Genomic DNA, 18,609 nt, shown 5'->3' with positions numbered 1-18,609 from the left:
ACATGGACACTGACAATGCTGAGTTGAAAAGTGATTAAGAAATTTGAACCCAGAATTGAAGATCGTTTAGAAAAACTTTAACCAGTTTCTTCTATTTATACGTTCCCCCCCTTTTTTTTTTGGCTGTACAAGAATGATATGTATCGATAATAAAAATCTGCATCTAATTAAGTCTGAAAGTCCTCTTTCAGTAAGAATGAAACACAGACTAGATGATAAGAAAGTATTGCATACGGGCTGAATGGGGAGTATTTTTTCTTTCTTACTGGCACACGAAATACTGGTTCATCTGACACGTAACCAATGGCATCAGTGGGATGTGGAGAATTGCTGAGCTGGAATTACATCCTGAAACTTCTCAGACTGTCGCGTCCAGCTCCTAACTAGCATGGCTTCCTACCTCGTTAAGTGGACACAGTACTGTACATAGACAACAGTTTTGGACTTCTTTGGGTGTACAATTCTGTAGTGTGGACCCCAGGCCAAATATCCTATGAGAAACCCTGAAACATGAAAAGAATTCTTGCTTTTCAATACCTTTCTTCTCCTCGGCCCCTGCATCTGATTTGAGGGTGTGGCTACTACTGTGGAGGGAATCTTTGGAGTCTTCATTTTCATCCAGGACCCCAGCAAAGCTGATCTTCCTCTCATATCTGTGCCGGTCCAACTCAGGATCCAAACGAAGTCTGCAGCTCTCCAGGTCCTGCAATGTCAGCGAGAAGGAGTACGTGAATGCTGGCATTTCCTCAGCACTGCATTGGTCTTGTGGCAAACCTCCCTCCATTCTGAATTGCACCCAACTGAATTTGCACAGAGCCAAATTCCTCTTTCTCTAATGCCAATTTCAGATTGTGGCCATTAAAGATGTTTCTTGAATGAAACAAAATCTTCCCTAACTCATAGTTTTTCCCTTTTTCTTACATTTTATCTTTGAAAAGCGCACACCTTGTTTCAAATCTAGAATTATCTTCCTCACCTTTTAACTCTTTGTTAACAATTTAAACTGCATCTTTGGCATTTATCTGTTTATTAAATGATCATGCATTGAATATGACTGAGAGACAGAATAGGAACTTAGAAATCAGACTTGGAGGCAGAATAATGCCGCCCTCCCAAAGAGGTCCATGCTCTCACCCTAGGAATAGGTAAATATGTTACCTTACATTGCAATAGGGACTGTGTGCATGTGGATTTAGTTTAAAGACCCAGAGATGGGAAATTATGCTGGATTAGCTAAGTGGGTTCAGCCTAATCACACAAATCCTTAAAAGCAGAAAGCTTTTCCGCGTTGAAGATGGAAAAAAGGACCATGAGCCAAGGAGTGTGGGTTGCCCAAGAAGATGGAAAAAAGGCAAGGCAACAGAGTCTTCTCTAGTGTCCCAGAAAGGAGTACAGCTTTCTTGACACCTTGACTCTAGCCCAGTGAAACTCTTGTCAGACTCCTGATTTCTAGAATTGTAAGATACTATGTTTTTGCTGTTTTAAACAGCTAAATTTCTGCAGAAATAGAAAATGAATAAAGTAGTGATGTTGGAATTTTGTAGTGAGGATTTAAAGGTAGCTTAGCAGGGCGCCTGGGTGGCTCAGTTGGTTAAGCGACTGCCTTCGGCTCAGGTCATGATCCTGGAGTCCCAGGATCGAGTCCTGCATTGGGCTCCCTGCTCGGCAGGGAGTCTGCTTCTCCCTTTGACCCTCCTCCCTCTCATGCTCTCTGTCTCTCATTCTCTCTCTCTCAAATAAATAAATAAAATCTTTAAAAAATAAAAAATAAAAAATAAAAAAAATAAAATTATAAAAAAAATAACGGTAGCTTAGCAAACAAGTGGAGAAAGGCAGTTCAGACTTAAGAAGTTCCATATGTGAGGTGCAGAGGCTCAAAATACGATCAGGCATTGGAGGAATTTCTCACTCCCTTCCAGAAATACAAGAGGGGTTCCATGGATTGTCTGCTTATGAACAGCGTGAGCCCATACCCTAATGTAAGCCTTGGGAGGGAAAGTTGGAATTTGGTCGATGAAATTGAAAACTGACCTATTCTGTGAATGCAGATTTGTCCAATCAGAAGATCATATTTAACTGTTAATCTGTAAAACACTTTTGGAGGACCTGATAAAGGAAAAATATATAAAATGCTAATTTTATTTCTATAGAGCATTTTTTTCTAAATATGACGTAAGTCCTCAGATTCATATAGATATGGAAAACAAAAATATTTTTAAAAGCCCATTTTGCACCAAGATTGAAATTTTATGCTTTTAATTGTTATTAATAAATGAAACTTTTTTAAAAGAAAGATTTATTTATTGGATAGAGAGAGAGAGAACACGAGCAGGAAGGGCAGAGGGAGAGGGAGAGAGAATCCCAAGCAGGTTCTGCACTTAGTGCAGTGATGAGGGGCTCCATCTTACAACCCTAAGATCATGACCTAAGCCCAAACCAGGAGTCCAACACTTTACCAATGGTGCCACCCGGGCACCCCTAATAAATGAAACTTTAGACTCTACATGATGTTTCTTCTTTTCCTTTTAATTAAGAACAGAAGTCATACTTTGGTACCTAGAAAATTAGATCACATCTCAAAAAATAAAGGAACTACATGGAATGTATTTAGCACTTCAAAAAATATTCTAGGAATACAATTGTTTCCCTGAAATTAATCCCTTTTAGAAAAAAATAGAAAACCTAATATACTTTGTATTTTTTAGCCAAACTTAATCACATAAATTTCTTACTTGGGATAAAAAGTAACATAACAACTCTGATTCTCAAAAGTCGTTATCTCTTCCAATGTCTTCTTTTATCCATTTGTCAAAATCCCAGCTCTCTTTCAAAGCTATATTCAAATGTGACCTCTTCCAGAAAGATTCTTCAGGTTTTTCCAGCCCCTTCTTTGGCCAAACATGGCCCTTCTGCCTCCTTCTCAGGGTCGCTCTTATATCTCACACCAGGAAATAATTTTTTATGTGTTGGTTCTCCTGTTTCAGTATATTTATCTATGTATCACCCGCACTCCTCTAACTATCACACCACCTTTTGCTCATAGTCTTACTCCCAATAAATATTCATCAGTTAGTCTTGGTATATGTAAATTTTGTTTTGCTTCTGATTTTTTAACTTTAGGAACATTTGGAATCCAGCAGTATATTTTTTTATAACCTGATTTGTTAAATTCCATCAGCATATTTGGTACAGCCCCTAGCACAATCTTGCACCAAAGCATCCAATATGTTGCTCTCTCTAATGAATGAATGTAGACAACAGACTTCCTTACAGTTTTTTTTTTTTCTTTATTATTGTGGACTCATCTATCCATTGGATAGGAATTACTTGTTTTAATTTATGTTGTTTGGCCATTGGTTATTGGTTTCACTAATTCAGTTGGTAAACATGTGAATAGACCAGCAGTTTTACAAACAAAATTATCTCTCTTATTTCTTTATTGTTTTCAAGTTTGGAAGTTAATATTTAGAAAAAGATTTGATTATTATGTTATTTTAGATTATAAGTCTTGTAAAAATGCTTTTTCTTTTTTTAAGACATTATTTATTAGTATGGTTTATGAAAACATTGAATAAATATGTTACCAGAAGCTCTTTTAAAAAAAAAAGCACATTATTTAAGTTGCATCTAGGGATCTGGGAAAAAAATTGTTAAGTTGATAAAAATATTTTTTTTATCAACTTTTAAAACCTTTTGATATCATTTTGCCTTTTCTTTTACCTCCATCCCCCAACCAATCCAGTGAGTGGCCTCCTGGGATTTCCTAACCCTATCCAAGAAACAACCGTGGTTAAACTAATTAACTTTTTTTTTTTTAAAGATTGTATTTATTTATTTGACAGAGAGATACACAGCGAGAAAGGGAACACAAGCAGGGGGAGTGGGAGAGGGAGAAGCAGGCTTCCCGCTGAGCAGGGAGCCCAATGCTGGGCTCGATCCCAGGACTCTGGGATCATGACCCGAGCCAAAGGCAGACGCTTAACCGACTGAGCCACCCAGGTACCCGAAACTAATTAACTTTTAAATTATTGTACTTTCGGTTCTTTTGCTTTCTTTTCCACGTTTTGGATATAACTAGGACTTTTTCAAACAGAAATTTCACCTGAAAATCTTATCCATTTTGGAAAGGGCCTTATGGCAATTTCTGTCGAAAAGACTTTTTCTCTCATAGAAAGTTTATGTTCCTGATTTTCTTCCATCCTCAAGCCACAGATTCTAGAATGTCTGTAGCTTCTAATATGATTGCTTTACTACCTTATACTTTTATTATTTTGTACATTAGGTAGTTATTATTTTTACTTATTAAAAATGTTACTGAACTAAAAAAAAAATTTGTTTTCAAGATCTATAGATAACCTTGCAGGAAGTGTTTTGTTAAAACCATAATAGTTCATATTGATGGTATTTATGCTTAAACTGTTAGACTCACTGTTTAGTACAATTTCTTAAAGAACAATTGCAGCATTTACAGTTTCTGTGTTGGTAAAACAGTTTTATTAAACTCACTGTTTGTTTATAGTAGGTTGGAATATAACTTAAGGTATGTGTGTATATGTTTTTTTTTTTTTCCCATTAAGCAAAGTTAGATTAAAAATGAGAAAAAGCTTCCCATTTATTTTATAAAGGTCATATCCCAACATAATGCATACCTACACTGGACAATAAAAATCCCAGTGTAATGAATGAAGGATCTCTAAGGCCTTGTTAAAGGTGATGCCGTTGTGAACACTTTCCTCTCCTTGACTGAATGACTGAAGGCTCTGTTTTAGCTTAATTTCTTGCTGTTTTCCACTAGACTGCGAGTTGGTTCTATAGCAATTTTTAAAAGTTTTGATTGTTTTTTTTAAAATGAAATTTACTGTAATAATAAAGGATAATTAAACTCTAGCTTTATGGAATTGAAAAGGAGAACAAAACTTTAAGACTTTTATTTTTTTAAGTCACAATGGATCAGAACGGTGATCAAATAAAAATCTGAAAAAATGAAAAGTAGATGTGCCACCATGCTTTTATGAAGGCTTCAGTATAATTAGAATGTTGACAAAATAGCACTGATAGAGGTCTTACAGATCAGATATTTCATCCCACTTGATTTTAAACACACATGTTGGCCTTGATTTGATTTTATAGAGTAGTCTCAATAAAAAAGTAAAGGTGACATTCAGAAAATTAAAGGCCCAGATTAATAGGAAAATGGAATAAGAGCAGTAGGAGGAACCTCCCTTTCTGACAGCAAATAATGTAGTTTCACAGTCCAAATACCAGTATGTTTCTCTTGAAAACATACATTTTACCCGCAAATGTTTCCAACTTGAAAATATCCATTTTACGTTTTAGAGAGTGAGAGAACAGGTCTTCCAGACGTTGGAAAACCAGAGGTAGAAGCAGTGCTCAGGGATAATGCACTGATTCTTGTGTTTCCCCGCAGGGATTGGGGTATGACCTTGTTCATGCCCAGTCTGGTTAAAAAAGCAGGAGAGCTGGTGGACTGTAAAACTGGCGAAAATAGAGGCGCATAGATTGCGTAACAATTTTTCTGGTAGAGTAGTCTAAGTCTTGTGTAAATGGAAAATAAAAAGAATTTGGTTTCTCAGCTCTGGCTGGATGGTGCCTGTAATGAAAGAACCACTGGAAACTTGGTGCCTATTAGAGGACTATGGGCCAAGGAAAATCCGCTCTGAAGTGTGCCCATCCCACACACTCTGTGAAGACGCCTGGTCCTTGCAGAGCGTTGGTATACTCTGCTAAACAAATCAGGCCTTGATGGTGCAGGAGTATGCGTGCGTGGTCGTGTGCATGCGTGCGTGGTCTTCTTCTGCCTATTTGCATCCATACGAAGTACGGCAGGAATAAAAATATATGTTTAGAGATGTTTACATGCTAAATTCTTAAGCAAGTCTTTTTGCCCATAACTTAAATGAGAGAATTCATTGGAAGCACATTTCTATATGGATTTATGAGCTGTTAAATTTTTATGACAAAAAAATTCTGTCAGTAATTTCTAAAATATGCTGCTGGTAAAACTCCTCATAGTTTGCAGAGTAAAGGAACCTAAGGGCTTATGAGAGAAGATTCACAAGGAAGTAAGCATTGCTAAGAGAGTCACTCAAAATAGAGACCAAAGGATACTGAGGAAGTAGGGCCTATGTATGTCTCCTGTTTCACTTCTCAGAACACCATGAAGTTTTTACTTTTGTCAATTGCCACTTGTCGACTGCAATTCCACCGCCTTCTGGAACACATCCTTCTACTTTGGATTAAAATAGAGATCATGTAACACCTGTTAGCTAAATAGCCAATCCTGTATTAGATAGTTTAAACTCTGCCAGCACCAATCATAATTCTTTTCAAACAAGTTATATAATCTTATGGTTTTCACCTTTACAAGCCTGCTCACAATTCCAATTTGGAGCACACTTTCCATTTCCATGGACTCTGTGTCTCCCAGATGGCAATCCCTAAGATCTCTTCTTGGTCAAAAGGCTCTTAGACATTCCTAGCATGACTGACAGTGATCGATCCAATGTTTTACCCAGTGGTGCTATCTTCAGTAATTTCAAGGTCAACTTCAGAGTTATTATTGTTTGTAATAGAAAAAAGAGATTTTATATATGAAGATCCCTTGGTTGAATTTTTTAAGTTATATGATACATTTGGCCATTGGGCATTTGAGGAAACTGCGGATACTCAAAACCTAGCCACATGTCTGGCCTTTCTGAGTAGCCAGATTATTAACACCCATGCTTTACTTACCACCAGAGGCTCAGTGCGTGGTCTGGGCAGGCAAGAAAAGGTTTCTCGCAGGAAGGTAGTGATCTCCAGGAGAAGTTGGCATGCTGCCATCTTCAAGGCAAAGGGGCAGCCACATTTAGAGGGGTTCACAGTACCTACAGAATGAAAGAGTTCCTTCATAAAGAAACAAACCAATAAAAAATACAGAGAGGCACGGTTTGATGGACAAAGCTACACATGTCCAAAATGAAATTGTATATGAGAATGTTACCTATTCATGTTCAATTGACCTAGTCCCTTTAGTGTAATCTGTGCATTACTTGTACCCCTCTCTTCCTCCATTTTGTAACTCAATAGTGAGTTCCTTAGTATTAAAATATCAGTCAGTAAGGACTAAATTATTTTCCTTAAGGCTCATAGAGTAAAAAAACACATCCCACTAAGCTAGAAAGCCTTTTAACAAAAACAGAAATGGAAAGCAGTCTTGCAAGATTTCACACTGCTAATTTAATCAGATTTAGACTATGTACAGGGCGGTGAACTAGTTTTGGCACTACAAAAATCTTGCCAGCTCATTTTATGAGAGACATCTATCTTGAGGGCAGTGATGTTGCTTCCACTAGCCCAGAAGTGTTTCTGCAACATAAACAAGGCATACTTGATCACTTCTTTCATACACTTTATACAAGTTAGCCTATCATATTAAAGCATAGTTACACTAGAAGTAGGCAAATACTCTCCTTTGCTCTGAAGAATACCAGCCTTTGAATGAGTAAAATGCTGCCTCCATCATAGACCCAGATTTTGCTCTAAAGTCAGATAATAACAGATAATGGCCAAGGTGACACCAGAGACTTTTAAAATTCTGAGGATTTGTTCTCAGATATATGTCATCACTAATCCTGCCGAAAATTTATCAGTGTTCAGAAAAGAAGGCCAAAGCAATGTTGAGTTCTGCCTCTCATAAGAGAAAGAAAATACTTATCTATTTTGAATCAAGGCATCAAGCAATCACAATATCATTACATATCAACATTCCTAAACATATTTCTAAAATATTTCCTGTGTATTAGGCTTTCTTAATTGAATAGGATATATATATACATATATATGTATATATATATCATGGCTTATACTGAGAGTGGGTGGAAATTATGTTCTTTCTGAAGATATCTGATTATCACTTCCTCATGAAAACCATTATTTTTTCTCCAGAGATAATATGTGGATAGGGACATTGCCTCTTATTAAGAACTGAAGAGACAAACTCCTCTAGAATTTCTAGACTGATACTTTCTTGAGGCATAATTATATTTTAAATGCAAGATGAGTTATGTACTGACAAGAAAGTGGAAATAAACCAGACATTCCAATCTTATATTCAATGGAGACTACATAACTCTAGAAATTGTCTGGATGTGCAATAGTTTTTAAATAATAATCAAACACTAAATATTCAGTATAAACTTGTGGATCTGTCCTGAGGTTATCATCCAGATTCTTCTTGTTAATCCTGTAAACACTGAACTTGGTCTTAGTCTAGGCACTCTGTAACTATCATCTGAAATAGTCTGTCAAAATGAACAAGAATTGAGTCCTACATGCTCTCATCAAAAAGCCTAAGTACCAGGCATAACATACGGTAAAAGATACTTATGTGGTCTCATGGAGATTAAAGTTCATTTTGGCCTGTGAGGATGCATCCATCTAATGTTGCTTTAGCTCCTCTCTGTTCTGAAGGACCCCTAGGAGATCCAGGGCAGTTGGGGATGGGTTCTGATAGGCCCTCACTAGGTTCTGTGTTTGCTGGATAGTCCTCAAGTGGTCCTAAGGGTTAGACCCAATTCCGTTCTCCATTCTACAATTCAGAAGCATTCTAGGATAGTCTAGACTCTTGTGAACTTGAGGGAATCTTTGGAGGCCAATGTTCACTGGTAGGCTGAAAGACTGATGTCAGAATTTGGTGTTTTGTCAACAGCTAAGTCAAGAAAATTGGCTCCGATGTGATAAAAGCTGAGAAAGGGTAAAAAGATGAAAAAAGATTGCAAAAAAAATCCTTGGTATAAAAGTGGAAAAAAAAGGCAATAAGTTTTCTTTGATTGTTATTTAATTATGCACACTGTTACACCCTAGTCATCCTTTTACATTTCATGGCTAGAAAGATGAAGTAGGCTTGGCATCACTTAACTAAGAACAGTCTTTAACATAATCAGGGAATTTGAATTTCAAATCACTAGGGAAAGTCAAGAGGACGAGGCCTCACTGTCTTCATCAGATAATGTTACTAATTCCATTACCATTTAGGAATTGTATGGCCCATAAAAGGCAGTGATACACATACACAACAAGCTTGTATGGTGTAGAACACATGTGTGCACAAAATGGTGTTTAAGAGGAATGTACAGGAATCTCTTTGTCTCTACTCTTCTATGGTGGAACTCGCTTCTAATTTTAACAAATAAGTACAGTATAGCAGACATTCACAGTCTAACCATCTCAATTAATATTTCAAATTCATGTTAAATACATGTTAGTAATTATTCTAAGGAATCCACTACTTTAATGATCTGGGAAGCATTTCATGTTCAATTCTATTTGGTCTATTTTTTTTTAATCTCCAAGAGCAACAACAAAATGTAAAAACCTGATTAAACCTCTACTGGGTCAGTAATTTACTGCTATATTTTCTCAGAAAAGCCTAAAACTAATTTTTGTATAATAGTAAGAGTCATAGACTACAAGGCAACGGATGCTCCATATTGCCTGCAACTCCTTGTCTCTGTCTACAGTCTTCTCTTTCTGGTTCTTGCCCTCTCTTTGTGTGGCTTTATGCACATGTGTTACATCCATGAACAGGGAATAGGGGAAAAGGTGCAGTGGGGAGACATGAGAAGGTGGTAAGAATGTGAAAGAGGAAAGAGAAATATTAAGTGCTCCTAAAGCAGAGATTCTTACAAGCAGGGGTTCTTGTAGTAAAGGGAGTCTCCTTACTGTCATCTAAAAAGTCTTCTTCCTCATCCTCCTTTCTCAGTCTCCTCTTGGTCTCCTCATCATAAATGAGACCCAGCAGGTTGGCGGGGCTCTCACTTTCCCCGTGGCACAGCTCATTCAATCGGACTCCAATCGCCTACCATGGGGAGAAAAAGAGCGAAACAGCACAAAGTATGTCAGACTGTAAAATAGGCTCTCACATTATAGAGGTCATAAGCAACTGTTAATGGGAAGGTATGTATAAACTACTAGGGCACATGAAACCAAGAGACTGATACCGAAACGTACAGCAGAAGCCTCCTCTTTGTGCCATGGTGGTGTTGCCACCACGTTTCCCTATGTGGAAACCCAGAGGTGGATGGCATTGACACTATCTCCAAGGTCATTTGAAGACTTGTAGGAACCGAAACAATACCTATGTGTTCTCATACAATTTTTTTCTGAAAATATTTCCACTTACTTGAAGGTCATTTATTTTATAGGTCTCCTATAAGGGAGTATGCAGTTGTTTTTAATGGAGGATACTGTGGTAGTAAAAAAAAAACAAGAATTCACAGTTCCTGCAAGTGCTTCTGATTATGCTATTTTATGAGAATGTCACTGCCATGCTAATGAGTTGGAGGCTGGCCTGAATTCTAGTACAGCAGTTTTATTTATATCTGCCATTATGTACACAATTAATGGCTTTTTTTATAGACTTTGTCCCTCACTCCATGATACCCTATGAACTAGTAAGAAATACTAACTATTCTTTTGGTAGAGTATCCAACATCAACATAGAACTAATACCTGCTGTCTGTTCTGAATCATCATGCACTATTGTCTGATTTACCAAAAGGAATTTTCCATAAAGATACAAAATATGCCACCTCTTTCTAATTCTTTTTATTTTCCAATTATATACTGTGTGCAAGACAAGAAGAGACACGTGCTTAGGAAGGAGAGTCAAAAGCTAAAATGAGCACTGAACTTGGGGTTTGACAGCTTGGTTTCTCTGTGCATTCCAGCTAATTTTATTCTTCCTTCCTGTATTACTTCTTTCAAATATTTAGAGAAGTTGCTGGATTCTGGGCATGCATGAAATTAGACTTTCTACTGGAAACTGACAAGGATATATCTTCAAATAAAAACACAAGTTGTTTGAATGTCTTGGCTATCTGGAAGCAAAAAGGTGTCCTTAAAATCTGGAATTAAGAGACAAGTAACAAAAACTCTATCAATGAGAAAGAAATGTAAAAAAGGTATCACAACTTCCTAAAAGTTAAAACTGAGAAGTTTTAAGCAAATGAAACAAAACATAAAAACAAAAACTACTACCTCAATAAAAAGCCTTGTCCTGATGCTACTATTTTGGAGATCTTCTCTAAAGAAGAAGACATGAAATTATGAGTCTGGAGTGGAGCCAACAAACTTAATAGTGAGATTCAAAGGGGAAAAAAAATCTGCATTGATCATTCCAGGATGTTGACACTAAGCAATTTACGTTAAATCCACAGTTCATAAAGCTTAAAGGGTTTGCTCAGAAAATGAACTTGTCTGGGGTTATACCAAATGTCTAAATAATAATTTAGAGCTCTATGTCTCTTCTAAGGCTTAAAAAATGCCTCGAGGATAGGTTAGTTCTTTTCTTCTTCATCAAATATTTATTAAGTGAGGTTATTTGTTAGGTATTAAATAAAACAGAGTTGAATAAATTGTTACAGTATGTCAGTATCTTTGCTTCATGTGCCCTAGTAGATTTTAAACCTTCATTTAGAAGGATCACTGTTTGGCAACTGGGAAGATTAGAGAGGTTGACAGTCTTGCTCAAGGTGGCTAAGCAAGCTGTGGTCTGGGGTTCAAATACAGGGTGTCTGTTTTTTTGCTCTTCCCCTCAAGGAGCTTACAGGCTCCTGGGGAGGCAACAACACATCAGAATAACACATTAAATGTCAAAAGAGACAAAAAGCACTTTAAATAGTTCAGAAGATGGACAGATTCGATTCAGTCAGAGAGTCATAGAGTGTCTCTTTGCTGTAGATTTTGAAGGACTGGTGTTTTGGCTAATGGGGAAGGGGAGGAGCGGATACCCCAGATGGAGAGTTCCAAAAGATCCATCAAGGAAGTGCACTGATGTGTTCAGAGACTGACAAGTAAACCACATGGTTGAAGCACGCTTTTGTGAAAGGAAATCATGTGCAGGAAGGCTGGCAAGGTAGACTGGGACTAGATCCCATAGTTCTTGAAGCCGAACTTCATTTTGTATTCTAAAGAAGGATGAAGGGTAATGTGTGAGTGGGGGAAAACCCTTACTCATTCGAGAGACTCTGTGTTAACTGCGTAGAAATGCACAAACCATGTATCCTTTCAAAAATGAATGTAATAACTTATTATCATTGAATACCTCTTAGACAGAAAGGATTGAGATAAATGGTCTTTTAGCTATATTAGCTCATTTGACTTCATCATCCATAATCTTGGTATGGTTTGAATACTAAGAGAGAGCAGTGATGCCAGACTAAGCAATTTGGGTTTTATCCCAAGGGAAAAGGAGGGCCACTGAAGCATTCTAAGTGGGTAAGAAACACCATCTGATTTGCATTTTAGCCTAATCACTGTGAGAGCAGCTTGGAGAATGAATTAGAGGGGGCAAGTCTGGAAGCCAGGAGATAAGGATGAATGTTCTGCTTTTAAATGGGCTCTGCCATATGGAGATCATTTTATTGACAGTGTGTAGGATGGGTCAGATGAGGGGAGACTGTGGGAAGAAGACCAAATAGGAAACTATCTTAGTCATCCAGATGAGAAGGAATGAAGATGTGACCTAACAGGACCTTGGTGGCATGGAAGAGGTGGCATCAGTAAGGGAAGGGAGGTTGGAATATGTTCAAAGGCTGCCATCTTAGATGATGGTGGTACCATTTATAAAAATAGAGAGTTCAGGAAGGTTTGCAGATGGAGGTGTATTTATATGGGAAGAAGAGTTTTACTTTGGTCAGATTGTGTTTCAGGGTATTAAGTGAATGCCTCTGGAGTGCATTTGGCAATGTTGGCCTGGAATCTGAATGGTGCTGTGGATAGAGAAGTCTGGGCCACTTGCATACAGGTTACAGTTGAAAACACAGGAATAAATGTAGTCCTGGGGGAGGTTATGCAGAAAAAAAATTATAACAAATTCTGGGAATGTGTACATTTATAAAGGGGGAGGAGACAGAGGACCAAGGAAGGAGACAGAGGAGATAATGTCTAACTTCATAAATTTATTGGGAAGATTAAATGAATTAAAGTTTATTTTCCCCTAAGATGTTTTGTTCAGTGCCTGGTACATAACAGACACTTAATAAACTGTCTCCCAAACAAACATAAATATGACCTTCTTCACTTCACTCAAGCACCCCAATTTTTATGTAAGAAAATCAAAAGCTCACGTCTCCCCATTGGTAGAAGAGCTTGGCAGCATTCCACTGCAGCTTCTGGTTCCGTTTGTTGCCCACGATGGGGGAGCGGCCCCTTGAAAGGCCTTTCTTGGTGATATTCACGTGATGCCCTTTCATCCACTCTGGCCAGTTGCCACGGTTACAGCGGTGAACAAACCGGGCACATTCCAGGAACAGAGCTGCTCTGGCTACCACAGGAGCTTCCTGAGGATGGTTGTCAAGGAAAGAATGATGTGGGATTAATGAACAATAGGCTGACCTTCACGGGAATTACTATGTACTCTTAGTTCTTTTACTCTCCATATCTTGATTTAGGTTAGCCATATTTCCCAAGGTAGTATTATCATGGTTGATGGTAGTGGGAATTCTGGAAAATGAATCCTTGAAGACAAATTGGGATACTGAAGAATTAGACATTTTAAGTAGATTTTTGTGTTTAGTTTTCCCCTTTTGAAGAATCTCAAGTAATTTCATGACTCTATTTTTGCATAGTTAAGAGGCACCTGGGATTTGAATGTGAGAGAGAGAATTTTCAAAGGAATTTTTCAACATGAACCTTTTGTTAAACCTAAAATTTTAACCTGAAGCAAACAAATATTCAATTTCTAGAACCAGTCTTATGTTAATCAAGGGAGTCAAGAGTGATTTTGTTCCAACAATAATCTGTTATTTATGACCATCCACATGCTCCAAAGAAGTACTGTTTCTGTTTCGATTGTTTCTGCACATTTTGGCTAGTAAGAAAAGGAAGTGCTTATTAGATTTTGTTGAGTTAGTCTTTTTTCTCCTGACTTTGTCATGAATAACAGATCAAATTCTGCTTAAATAGGCATGGTCTCAATTGAAAATGTTTGACAAAGAGGAAATGATTTAATTGATAAATGAAAAACAGAGCATTTCTTCAGAAAAATAAAAATTTGGTTCCATCCTGTCATGTCAAGATGTATTTGAAAAAAAATAAAAGAAGAAACAACTTTAAGTTGATACCCAGAAACTAGTAAGTATATGCTACCTACTGAAATCTTTACAAGCTAAGTAAATAAATAAATAAGGGAAGGAGCATGAAGTTTCCCTAGAAGGTCAACAGGTCACAAAGAAATACACACATCAACAATTAATGTGTATTTTAACTTGTGCCAGTTTAAAAAAAATACATCACAATATTAGGCATCACCTCAGAGTTACCTAATAACCATAAGTTGATTAGTAACCACAGGTTTTCAAATTGAAACACTTTCCATCATTTCAGACCATAATGTTCTTAACAATGCCTTGATCCACGATGTTAAAATAGGGGCTAATATATGAAGAATATCAATTACATGCCAATTAGTTTTTATGAGTTGTAATTCTTAATTATAATAACAAACCTCTGGTCTAGAAAGAATATCTTCATTTCAATGTTTTTAAAATGAGGTATAATTTTTCTACCATCATACAGCTGGGAAGAGGTGACCACAGGATTCAATACCAGGTCTCTCTAATGCCCAAATCTATGTCAGTTCCTCTTCAGTATCTGCACTGTCTTAATTTATGTACATCTAAATCTTGGCAAAAGATGATCTCTAGAAGGCATGTAGAAAGTCATTGTTTAAAAATGGGACATTAATGTCATGTAATGTTATTCTCCAAAACAGATATATGATCCCATCATTTTCCTATTTAAAATTTATTATAGGCTCCATCCACCTCAACAATAACATGAATAAAGAAACTCAACCTTTGTTATCTGGTTCATCTCCCTCTATCAAGTACTTTATGATCTAACTACATCAAACTGGTTACAGTCACCCAAATATGACATCTTACACATTTTCATATGTTGTTTCCATCATTTGCGGAGCTGTTAAGCCCCTTTTCCATCTGGCAAATTCCCACTTTTAAGAATAAAATACCTCCTCTAAGAAGCCTTCCTTAATTTCTTTCCTCTTAGGCAGAGTTGGTTACTTCATACTTTGAGTACCACAGTATCTCAAGCACATTTAATGATTCAAGTGAGTTAGCCCTTTAAGCCTTTTTTCATTGTCCACAACTTAGAAGAAGCCATCAAGAATTCCAAAAAGAAATACATTTATGTAGGAACTTAATTTCACAAAGCATATGACGTATTGCTACTACGTACAAAGTTAACCTATGTGAAAAGGCAGAATACAAGATGAACACTAATGGTGAGAACCTATCATTAATAAAAAATGGACACTAATGATGAGAATCTATCATCCACTGCATTGGTGCTAAGATTTGGTAGCAGGTCACGGGAATAGAAAGACTTGAGATTGCAGAGGGTCAAATGACTTTCTGCATCAAACCTATCAATATTGTGGTACCATAACATACAGATTAAGTATCTACACTCTTTTCTTGTATTAAATATTTATTTAATTAAACATCTCAGATATGCTAATCTGTGTCTGGAAAAGGCTTGAACATCTGTCTCTGAAAACATATGGCAGTCTGGAGGGCAAGGTGAGAAACGTGAATTTATTCTTAGCCCATCACATTTTGACACATTCCCAACATAAAGCAATGGGATTAATTGCTTAATGGCAGGATTACTGCTGAGGTAGCGTTATGTCATAGACCCTGGCTCCTACAGGATTACCAAGGGCGAAATTTAACCCACTCAAATGTATGGGGCAGAGGATCTTTTTATTGCCATTAACTTTAGATGACACTGAGAAGGTTAACAATAGATGAATGAGAAATCCAAATTGTGCTTTGTGAGTTTTCCCATGTAGATTGGCTTGCCTTCTTCAGAAAAAAATGGTTTTATTTGCTTAAGAAGCTCAGGGCATTTTGAATGAAGCAATTATGATTTTCTGCTCTCAAAAACGAGTTATAATAAAACTCTGATATTACACCAGTTATCAGCCCTAGGAAATCCTAAAGTTTGAAAATGGAATTGAGATCAATATGAAAATAATTCCCATTAACTAGGCAGCACAATCTTAAAGGGAGAGGTGATTATTATCTGATGAATTTGATCCATTGTAAAATTGTAAATTGTAAAACCAGGTAACTTTTGGAAATGTCGCTCTCTGCATTAAGGGATGAGGACATAGAGTAACTCAAATATTGCCTTTTAATTATAATCCTCATGAACCTAGTAGATGAAAACAGGCTTGAAACCCTATAGTCAAGATGGCACTGAACACTAGCACTTTCTGGGGGTATTATAGTATATATTACTGTACAGACAATTGAGGGAGTTGTTGAGGACTCTACAAAGCTAAGGACTCTACTGTGCATATTGGTAGAAGATACTTAGCAGTAAGTACTGACATCACACTGTATATGAAAGAGCATTTGAGGCATTCTGGTGTAGATGTGGCTATGGGGAATTTTTTCCCTTATAAATTCCTTTCAAAGTGTAGTTTAGAAAGTATTGATTTTTAGGGGCAGGGTTATCGAATACCTTGGACGACAGATTCCTCCTGGACATAAAGAAGAGTCAATTTTTCCTCTTTTGATGGAGCTTACCTCTTATAGCTCAGCACAATCTGAAGAAGCAGCAAAAAATGGAGACATGACAGAATGGATAAGGATGGATTCACATCACAGAGAAAAACAGCACAAATGGAGAAAAATGAATCAGAACACTGCATGGATGAAAAGAACCACAGAGTATCAGAGCATAGTCAAAAGCGAACATCTAAACAAAATTTGATACCATTGGTATACCACAGAGAATTTTTACTGGTGGTCCTGAAAGAAAAGTAGGCATATGTAAATTTCTTTCTTATTTGCATGTCTGTTATATCACCTTTTTATGTTCCATAATGCCACGAGTGGCTTCAATTCAATTATGGCATAACTTCACAGTTTCAGACAAGCAAGAATCAATTTTAACTGGGAAGATTAGATTGACCTGAAATATTAGATTAAATCATATGGAATTTGTAAGCTTGAAGGTCAAAAATAGTTGAATACTAACAGTTTCAGGTGGTTTGCTCTTATATAAGATATTCTCTGCAATGACTACAGAGCTGTTCAGTTAAAGTTACAAAATGTTCCAAGAATGTCATTACGCAGCATGGTTTTCTCTAACATTCTGCAATGAGAAAACTTCAAGTGTTGGCTACCTTTCCTTGACTTCCTTTGTCACTTTTCCCTGCATTTTATCAGATCATTATGTATATTGAATGTTTCCTTTATGAAAGTGAAGGAGAGAATTGGAACACTAATTCAAACAGCTGTGCTTTATCTTGCCTGGGGACTTAGAAAATATTGTTACCAAGATACGATGGTTAATTGAAGGTTATAATTGCAATACATACCTATCCCTGAAGGACTGTATCTAAACTTATTATGTGAGAAGAAGTCCCGATTCTGAAAACTCATATAAAAACACTGTACAGGAATTAACTGTTTTAAAAGACTGAATATTTTATGTTGGCCCCTGGGGAATTACATAATATTTTTATTGCCTTACAATAAAATATAAAGCTCTTGCTAGTGCAAGATACCTACTTATTTAAAACCAGTGGGACTAGGTAGTTATTGTGGGTCTTAGTGTGCATTGGAAGCTCGTTTGCTAGAAGGCATGTGCTTGTGAGTCAGTATTTATTACTTAGTCTGTATTGAATTCTCTGCCTGGCTGAGATCATTAAGTAATGGACCAGCTGCCTCTGCCCTTGCTCATTTCCACAGTAGCTGCGGGCAACTGAAATCATTCAGTTGTCAGGCTAGAGGTAGGCATTATTTTTTAGTACATGGTCTAGATGGCTTGCCATTTTAACAGTTACTCAGATCACACTAATATTTTGGGTAAGTATTATAAAAACCAAATGAAGTCCTCTGCTTCTGACAATATGATGGATTAGGTGTAAAAACAAACTTACTTTGGTTTAGACATCTAAATATACTGGATAAAATATCCCCTAATTTCTTCATCTTGTTTTTGCTTTTGTTTCTAACATGAGATAATAGACTATTGGATAGTAGAAACTACAAGAAAGTGTAATTCTGGGTGGAGAAGAGAGACAGGTGCGAGCTAGCATAGGAATAATTACGCTGAGGGTTTCTATCGCCTATGGAGAGGTGTTGGGTTTTCAATGGGCCATGAGTTAAATGTTTGGGCCCAAGCAGAGCAGGAGGTCAGTTCATTTACCTCTATGTAAAGTCCAGATCCCAGGTGGGAGTCACCCTCAGTGGATGAATAGGAAAAAGATCTACCCCAGAAGTAGGCTTGCCTGACTAGGTTTGGCTCTGGGTAAAACAGAAAAAAAAAAAAAGATTCTTTTATGAGAACTCTTAGTCAAAATCCCACAATCTTGTATAATTCTGGACTAGAATGGGCACTATTTCTGTGCTCCTTGACCACCAAAAAGAGTTTAAAAATGGTCTTAGGTTGGTGGTGTTTCCAGATGCCTGAGAAAGGAAATCCTTTCTGGAGGAATACTTTAAATCAGTACTTCTCAAATCTTCAGACTTGAGTGTGCATTAGAGTCACTTGGGAATATAGAAAAAA

General features: G+C 37.0%; 1 protein-coding gene across 3 annotated transcripts in view; it reads right to left on the bottom strand.

Annotated features, from left to right (window-relative positions):
• Positions 1 to 18,609, bottom strand: part of UNC80 (unc-80 homolog, NALCN channel complex subunit) — a 225,526-nt gene that overhangs the window by 104,283 nt on the left and 102,634 nt on the right. For all 3 annotated transcript variants that reach the window (XM_021703047.1, XM_044913394.1, XM_021703048.1), the window contains exons 23-26: positions 13,131 to 13,343; positions 9,724 to 9,859; positions 6,754 to 6,887; positions 538 to 703 (exon numbers count right to left, since the gene is read on the bottom strand). In XM_021703047.1, coding sequence (XP_021558722.1) covers positions 538 to 703; positions 6,754 to 6,887; positions 9,724 to 9,859; positions 13,131 to 13,343 — 649 coding nt within the window. The remainder of the gene's footprint in view (positions 1 to 537; positions 704 to 6,753; positions 6,888 to 9,723; positions 9,860 to 13,130; positions 13,344 to 18,609) is intronic.

Source organism: Neomonachus schauinslandi, chromosome 3 (genome assembly GCF_002201575.2).
Source record: "Neomonachus schauinslandi chromosome 3, ASM220157v2, whole genome shotgun sequence".
Classification (NCBI taxonomy): domain Eukaryota; kingdom Metazoa; phylum Chordata; class Mammalia; order Carnivora; family Phocidae; genus Neomonachus; species Neomonachus schauinslandi.
This window is presented reverse-complemented; position numbering and strand designations above follow the sequence as displayed.